Raw genomic sequence first — 9,031 nt, 5'->3', positions numbered from 1 at the left:
ACATAAAGAAAATGTTTTAACACTTGATAGTTTTTACAAAACCATATGTTTATTTTAAAGTGGACATCAATATGTCTTGAAGTTCCCAAGGTTTCATTGCAAAATAATTAAATGTCATCCTGTTTCCCTCAGTTTAACACAATTAACTTCATGCAGATAACAAGCAAAAAAGGTCAAAGTGCTACACATTTGTTTGACATGAATTTGGGGTGAAACGAAACAAAAACTTGTTAGAAGCCGTTGATCCAGATTGAGCCATTATATTTTGCAACATTTAATACTTTATATAGTTCTTATGTTGGCATAAATTATGTGAACTGATGCAAAAATAGTACTGAAGTTTTTGCTCTTGTTCTGCTCAATACAACACTAGATATAATAGGTAAACTTAAGACTGAAGTTAAGAGGTATAAAGATCAGTCTAATGTTTTTGGAAACTCAAATTAAAAGCAATCACTCACTGCAAAATTTGATCCTGCACAAGATGGATTTGTCCATTTCATCCTCATAATCCTTTGCATTTAAAAAGAAAAGAAGAAAAAGTTCTGGTATTATGGTGTTTTTCCAATAAATTTAGCATATCATGTCATCGCACCACATCCTGCTCCGTCTCTTGTGTAATTGAAGCAGTAGTTTCATATTCATCTGTAGGTTCGTTTCCAAAACCACTCATTGACAATTTACTTCACTGAAAAACGCCAAGGATTTATCCACCATACATCTGAAAAATGAGAAAACTTCGAAATAATTTATGTGTCAGATGGTGTTTAATGTGGCAGTCCTCGAGTAAGCAGATGCAAGTTAATGTTTCTAAAAATGGAGTGAGATTCTACAGATCTGTATTTCGTTGACACTGCAGACTGAAAATGGACAAAAGCTGCTGCTGAAAAGTTAGTTCATTTTTAAAGCTTTACACAATAAACACAGGTGTCTTCACTTCCTAGCCAGAATAAACCACTGACTGGAGCCAACCACAGCCTGCATGGGCCTGAGTTTAATCAAACTGACATAAAACACCTGTGCTAGTGAGCAGGGACTAATTACTTTTCATCTGCTTGTTTCCAACCACTATTCCTCACCTAGAAAAACTGTTTCACATCCAGTTTGCCTCACTCCTATAACAACCACCAACAATGTTTTTCCATAATTAGGATGTCTGAATAATTTTGAATAAACTTAACTGAAACTGAATTATTACTGACCAGAAAGTCACGACTAGAATTTAAAACTATAACACTGTATTATGTAAAACTATGTGGTGTATCCAGGGTTTGATTGGTAATAGTGTTACTAAAGGACATATCCAATTGTGTTACTGCTAGTTTGGTTACTTTCATTTCACCATCCATCCTTCTTGTACATTTGAACTTGTGCCTTTCACATCATCTGACTTCATAATTCCAAGCTTTCACAGTGAATGGAAAGTTAGATGGTGGAGATGAGAGCAAATACAGTTATGTGAAGAGGAAATTAAACTGTTAGAAAGTGGGATATAAAAGGAAATTAACACAAACTCTGGTCCTGACATGCTTATGGTGAGCTTATGATACATATGCTGTATTGGGTGATCCAATATTGCTTAAACTTCAGCTGTTGGACAGATGGCCTGACATGCAAAGAAAATCCATAACCCATTAATAGACCGCGTGTTGGAAAGGTTTTGTGGCTGCAAAACAAACTTAAATGATCACCTTTCCAACTCCATACATAATAACTGAGGTTATTGGGACAGATATGTATTTACTCTTGGTCTTATCTTCCCCCAATGATATTGTTCCAGAAGTCTTGTAGTTTCAACAAATGAACATTTTCAAACCCAGGCTGCATTTATTTATTTATTTATTTTATATTATTTTAATTGAAAAGAGGTATTATTTTGAAAAGTTGTCCAATAATGTGTAACTTTCAATATTTCTTTGATTTTACTATATATATATATATATATATATATATATATATATATATATATATATATATATATATATATATATATATATATATATATATATAGTGAGCAAGCTATGGAATAATTGTGTTTTAGTGTTATTTTTATATAAGTCTTATTGTAAACTTTATTTTCTTCTATCTCAATACTCAGTACAGACAAGAAGCAACACAAAGCGTGTTAAGTTTTCAAATGATTTTAATCAAGTAATAATATATACAGTCTCGTATAGACAACAAGATTGTAGCTGAGTCCGAGACCATCCATCATCTCAGCTCTTCCATGTAAACCTTACGATCTCACAGTCAGTGAAGTCCATCTTTCTGTATATTTATGGCTGACACTTCAAATTTTAAAGGTTACAAAGGTTCATTTTTTTTATCACTGAAAAGTGCTTCTGGGAAATCAGGCTAAAAAGACTTAATTGGAACAGTTGATTTTTTTTATTATTACATCTGTTCCTCATTTATCCCCCTAATAACTTATTTGTAACATTCAATAATGGCAGAGACATATTGTCATAAGCACACAAATCACAACTTACTGTACATTTTTAAATATTTACACCTTAAAATGACAGAATTGGAAATTTCCACTGAAGGTTGCTGGTGTACAACACATCGGGCAAAGTCCAAAATGTTGTTGGAAAAGAAAGAAAAAAAAAGCATAACCTCGGGCACTGATTGGCAAGTTCATCCCATTGTGTCAAGCCAGGTGCTCCTGCTAAATGAAAAATTCCTTTTGGCTTTCCCTGGGAACCCGTGGGGAATTTGCTTGGCTGCTGAAAGGGAACTCATGAGTGTCTTCAGGCTCTGTTGCTTTTACTTCTTGATTACGATATGTCTCTTTCCTGCTGCAGATGAATCTGGCTACAAATGCCAATATACACACGGTGACAAAAATCACCACAGCGATCACACCTGCAATCCAAAAACTAGAATTACTTTTTTGTGTTTGGTTGCCTGGTTCTCTGTCATCTCAATGAGTAATCACAAAGAATTGCAACACCTCAATAATGATTAATGATGATGGACAAAGAATAAAGGTATAAACAACAATGCCAGCACTCTGCTTGGCAGATTTTATATGTGTGGCATGTGCATTGGATGCGTACATTGCTGAACTGCTGAGTCCTCTCTGCTTGTGTGTTTTCACACCCCTGACTACACTGTAGACTTTGTTTTGGTTTATGAAAGTAACTATAAGGTTTTATATAATCTTTCTTCACATTGCATGATTCTAAAAGCTAAAATGTGTTGATTGTTCAGTTTAGGTTGATTGCTGAACAGTTAGTTTAGTTTAGCTGAAAAAAAGCTTTTTTGATCCTGGAAAAGCTTTGAATATAACAATACAAAATTGGATGCTGTAGATTTACCTCCAATTAGAGCTGAGTCCTTCCTGATGGCATTGACTAAAGGCTGACCTGGATCCATCAAATCAGGTTGCTCTGTGGAGGGTAAAAAAGGGGAAAAGAGTAAAGAGTGTGAATGAGAGGGAGAGAAGACTAAAAACTACAGTTGCATGACAAAGAGGGATGTGAAGAGAAATGAAGTAGAAGATTTGAGAGACAGAATGAAAAGACTGAAAACCTTTAGTGAGTTTGATAAAATCCTCTTCACACATTTACAAGACTTCCCAACAGTTATCTGAGTAATCTTAAATGTGGCTATAACGTCAATCACCATTTTAAATTTAAGAACAAAATAAAAAGGAAAGAACATTCGACAAAAACTAGGAAAGGATAAAATGTAAGGGCTAAGTGTGTTCCTTGTGTTGTACCTGATATGGAGTGAGTGGTTTCTGCTGCATAGGGATCAACTAAAGAGGTAGCACAACTTGATTGTACAAGTGGACCAGTGACAATAACATGGCTGTCAGCATTGAGCAGAGCCGCTTTCAGAGGACAGATGGTGTTAAATCGAACACCTGACAGGCAGCCAGTGAGCCCAAGTGAGGTCAGCCACGTCAGCTCTGCATCCAATCCATCAGACTCTGAGCACAGCAAAAAAAAAAAAAAAGCAAAGCACAAATTAAAAACAATATATTCGCAATGGTTACTTAAAATGACACATTTTATGTTTGCATACGTCCACCTCCCAGAGAGAAAATCTAACTACTTGTGACAGCAGGTCTTGAATTAAATCTGAAGGAACTGTAGAACTGTTTCAATGAAGCATAATTATTTCTGCAGATCAGTTTGATTACACAACATATTACTGATTATCATTTAAATTATTGCCATGGAAAGAAACATCCAACATATAAATATGCCACTGCAGTTCGGCTTGGCTGAAGAGGCCACTTTATAGGCTGCATACTTGATCAGGCTTTAACTTTTAACTTGAGTGTGAGCTGCAGGAAATGACCTGCCTTTGATTATATATGTCATGATGCATGTACCTAAATAACAGCTGTCATAGTGGACTATTTGTGCAATATGAATATACTGTGGTTTGTTTCTGAAAATCTATCATTCCTTTCAAATACATTTATTTTAAGAATAAACTTCTAACAAAAATAACACCTCTGGAATAGGCAGATCATATTTAGATGAAAAGATAAAATGAGGGATTCATGATTGGGCATGCAGCTAAATATGAACAGTGATGAACATATCTGTTACATAGGTTGATGGATGTCAGGGCACATGGAAGGTGACATCAATTATTGTACTGCCTCTCTAATGCTGGTGTGACTGTGTGAGTTCTGTGGCTCAGCAGGAATGGCGGCTGGGTTACATGCTAACATGATTGATTTGGCAACGAAAACATAATAAACAATAATAAAAAAAGAGGGATAATGCAGGGAGATACACCTAAAAACTGGAAAAGCACCAAGTTAAATACACACACACACACACACACACACACATACATACATACATATACGTATACACATATACACACATACATACACTACTCACAAAAAGTTAGGGATATTTGGCTTTCAGGTGAAATTTATGGAAAATGCAATATGTTCATGCTACAGTGATATAATATCATAAAAGTAAGACATTTAAGTAGAAGGATGCACTACTGATTTCCTCATCTCAAAAAATTCATTCAACACAAAAGGTAACAACAATGGTAGTTACACCACAACAAAAAATTTGAACGTCTCAATATCTCGTCATGTGCCCTTGAGCATCAATTACAGCTTGACAACGACGTCTCATGCTGTTAACAAGGCAACTTATTGCCTGCTGAGGCATGGCATCCCACTCTTCTTGAAGGGCAGCCCTCAGGTCATTGAGGTTCTGGGGTGCAGGGTTTCGAGCCTCTACACGACGGCTCAGCTGATCCCACAGGTTTTCAATGGGATTCAGGTCTGGAGAGAGTGCAGGCCATTCCATTTGAGTTACACCAGTCTCCAACAGCCGTTCCCTGATGATGCGGCCTCGATGAGCAGGAGCATTGTCGTCCATGAAGATGAAATTAGGCCTGTGCTGTTCATGTAGGGGCACAATCACTGGATTAATGATGTTATTCAGGTAGTATGGGCTTGTCACTGTACCATTCACAAAGTGTAGGGCAGTTCTGTACCAAGTGGACACCCCTGCCCACACTGTAACACCGCCACCACCAAAAGTTCGCCAGGTGACAACAGTGGCTGATGCATAGCGCTCTCCCTGACGTCTCCAACATCGTTGCCGGCCATCATTTCTGCTCAGTGTGAATCGACTTTCATCAGAGAACAGCGCTGAGGCCCACTGGTTCCTCGTCCAGCGTAAATGCTCCCTGGCCCATGCAAGACGATGATGCCTGTGCCTGGTGGTGTGGTCAGGTACCCGTGCAGGTCGTCTAGCACGCAGACCACGCTGATGGAAACGGTTTCGAATGGTCTGACGTGACACTTGGGTGCCTCTCACCTCTCTTAAACGTGCCTGGAGTTGAGTGGCATTCATCATCCGGTTTCTCAGGGCAGTGTTCACAATGTAGCGGTCATCAGCACGGGATGTGGCCAAAGGACGTCCACTTCTAGGCCTTTCTGTGACTCTTCCAGTCTCTCCATATCTCTGTTGCAACCTGCTGACGACACTCTGTGACACTCCAAGCTCAGTGGCCACTTCTGTCTGAGAACGTCCTGTTTGAAGCATCGCAGTGGCAAGGGACTGTTGTTCCATTGTTAGGTGTCGTCTTGGTCTCATGATGTCAAAATGTGAACAGCATGATGAGGACAACTGTTTAAACACCAGCTCTAATTGAACCAGGACATTTATTGGTCAACTCAAGGATCACACATCTGCCGTGATTTTTGCCGTTAAGCTCCTTGTTAGACAACAGCAACTTGTGCAAAATTTATTGAAACATTTAACAGTTGGACATGTGCATTTAAAAGCTTAGAGAAGATCACATTAAGTTCACCTGTACAGGTTTGAATGCATTTTAGGCTTGTTGTGAAATTTCACCCAAAAGCTGAATATCCCTAACTTTTTGTGAATAGTGTATATATTTCAGTCGACTCATCAGACATTAGACGCACGCGACAACTTTATTTTCTCAATTTATTCATTATTAAAAAAAAAAACAAAATGAACAAAAAATAGCATTTACAAAAATATGTAGGCAACTAAGTAATAAATATATGCACCTGACAATAGATAACGACATTTTAGAGGATTGTCTCCTTTCTTTATAATTTCCACTATTTTGTTCTCACTTTGGATCTACAGGAAACTACAGAAAAATACTTTTTTCCTCCACAACTATTTGAATATGGATGTGGGTTTATTTTTAAAAGTTACCCACAGTGCAGCTTTGAGGTCTTCCCAGAATGATGAACAGAATAAGGTCAAACCCATCAGTCGTGTTAATTAAACAAGCCTGTCTAAAAGTGCTGGAATATGCTCAGAGAACCTCACTTACCTTGGACTCTGCCCAAAATGAGTGATTTGAGGCTGTGGAATTCCACATCGGATGTCAAGTTGAAGTCCTCTGCAACCTTTTGGTCAATCTAAAGGATTATTTATAAAAAAAAATAAATAAATAAAATAAACAAACAAAAAATAAAAATACAATGGCAAGCAGTCAAGGACAGAATTCTTAGTAGAAGTAGTGAAATAATTTCTATTAGAACTTTCAGAGGTACGTTGGGTAGTAGAAAACTCCTAAACTTAAAATACCATAAGATGAAAAATTCTAAGTGGAGGCATTCTTCAGATTTGCAGAACCATTATAACATTTTGGTTTAAGATTAAGACCTCAGGGCCACAATATAAGCCATAGCTGTAGTTTACAACAAATTCTTGTCAGTTTTCCTGTAGGCTTTACTGAGCAATTGTTTCAGCAGAATGGATATTTTTTTTATATAGATTATTTTAAAAGCTGTAAGGCATTATTGGGATGTTACTGACATAACTTTAAACCCATTCAACAAGCACTGTCAAATCCATGTTCACATATAAAAGCAGCCCTGACCTGTGTTAAAGTGTGTTAGGTGTTCTAACCTGCACAGACACAGTGTCTGTATTTCGTTGGATGGTTACTGTGTGAAGATGGCCATCAGCCAAGTCCATATGGGTGCTGGTCAACACTTCAACACCTTTACTGCTGTGCAACTTGTACCTCAGTTCCAGCTTATCTTTCGAAGCCAAAAACAAGAAAGTAATTCAAGTATGGAGTCAAAAGGTCAGGCAAAAGTTTTCATTCACTGAATGGGAAGATGAAATTACAATGTTTTTATTTTTATTTATTTTTTTTTTAAATTACCTTCTTGACATTCTCATACTTTAAGCAAGTTAAACAACAGTTCTGTAAACTTGTGCTAGTTAGGCTCAAGCACCAAACATATTGAAAATCTCTTTTGTATTTGTAGCATTTGCTCATTTTATTATTCCTAGTTTACAAATCACATCTGCCATATTTTAGATCCAGGGACTGATGTTTGCTAGGTGAGACAACAGTCCAGACTAAACATGGAAAAGCATCATGTTGCTGTCAAGTTGTGAATAAGTGGAATGAATTCAAGTGGAAATTAACATTGTAGACCAAGGGTCACCAACTCTGGTCCTGAAGGGCTACCAACCTGCAGGTTTTATTGTTTTCCAGGTATAACACACCTGACCCAAACCAATGGCTCATTAACAGGCAGGTGCAGAAGATGACAATTTCTTGGAGAACCTTTTCACTTGGATCAAATGTGTTGTACAAGGGAAAAACTAAAACCTGCAGGATGGTCGCCCTCAAGGACTGGAGTTGGTGACACCTGTTTTAGACATATTTGACATATACAGTTTCTGAGACATTTTACATTACTTTATGCTAAACTTTTCTCAAAATTCTGTTTTACGCATTCTTGTCTTCTGCCCACTAGTAGATATCGGGAAGCAGAATATTACAGTGTAATAATTTTGAAATATCACATAGTAATGATTGGTAAATGATGAACATTTTTGGAGCTCTGACAGAAGCCTGTCAATAGACCAAAAGAGCAGATTCATGATTATGAGTTGCAAAGCTTTTCAAATGTCTGTTTTTCTGGTCCATTCATTTATTCATTCCTTCATTCATTATAAAATCTAAACACTATACTTAGTAACAGTAATCTTTAAGCCACAGTTCCTTGCATTATATAAAGTCTTACAACTCCACCCAGTGATGTGAGACTGTAAAATTTGAATGAAATAATTAACTAGTCACAAAGTGCCAAAAGCTCTTTGAAGCTGATACTGTTAGATTGGATGCATGAAAAATATTTAAGGCCTGCAGAAACAAAATACTGGTTAGAGGATTTGATAATACTAAAGGAAAATTTGTTTAGTTTTTACCATGTTTATTGATTAGCAGGATCAGGTATTCTCCGTAGAAAGAACTGATGTAGAGCAGCAAAGCAGGACTTTTAATTGTCCTGAAGCTCAGGGAGATGTTTTCTCCTCTCAGGGAGACATCTGGGGAGATGGTTGAAGGCAGGGTGCTGGTGTTTCTGCTCAGCTCATGTGGATCCTTAAGGATGTAGGTGATAGATGTTGTTGATTCAAAGCTAGCCGAAACCTCTGAGGAATAAAAGGTCAAACATGTTGTCAGAGGAGGTGACAGGGTTTCTGCAGGTGGCAGTAAGGTTCACATTAGTTTGCATCATTTAATTATC

The 9,031-nt window shown here is 37.2% G+C and overlaps 1 protein-coding gene across 1 annotated transcript in view; it reads right to left on the bottom strand.

The window, feature by feature from the left end:
* Positions 1 to 2,668: 2,668 nt before the first annotated feature.
* The window catches only part of LOC306759180 (contactin-associated protein-like 4), a gene marked incomplete at both ends in the record, with an annotated part of 93,635 nt that continues 87,272 nt past the window's right edge, over positions 2,669 to 9,031 (bottom strand). Inside the window, 6 exons of the mRNA XM_079244724.1 lie at positions 2,669 to 2,865; positions 3,321 to 3,392; positions 3,725 to 3,937; positions 6,811 to 6,898; positions 7,392 to 7,525; positions 8,712 to 8,936. Of these exons, the coding sequence (XP_079100850.1) occupies positions 2,669 to 2,865; positions 3,321 to 3,392; positions 3,725 to 3,937; positions 6,811 to 6,898; positions 7,392 to 7,525; positions 8,712 to 8,936 (929 nt within the window). The remainder of the gene's footprint in view (positions 2,866 to 3,320; positions 3,393 to 3,724; positions 3,938 to 6,810; positions 6,899 to 7,391; positions 7,526 to 8,711; positions 8,937 to 9,031) is intronic.

The sequence above is a fragment of the Telmatherina bonti genome, assembly GCF_933228915.1.
Source record: "Telmatherina bonti genome assembly, chromosome: 8".
Lineage (NCBI taxonomy): Eukaryota > Metazoa > Chordata > Actinopteri > Atheriniformes > Telmatherinidae > Telmatherina > Telmatherina bonti.
The sequence above is the reverse complement of the archived record's forward strand: the minus strand, read 5'-3'. Positions and strand labels throughout refer to the sequence as shown.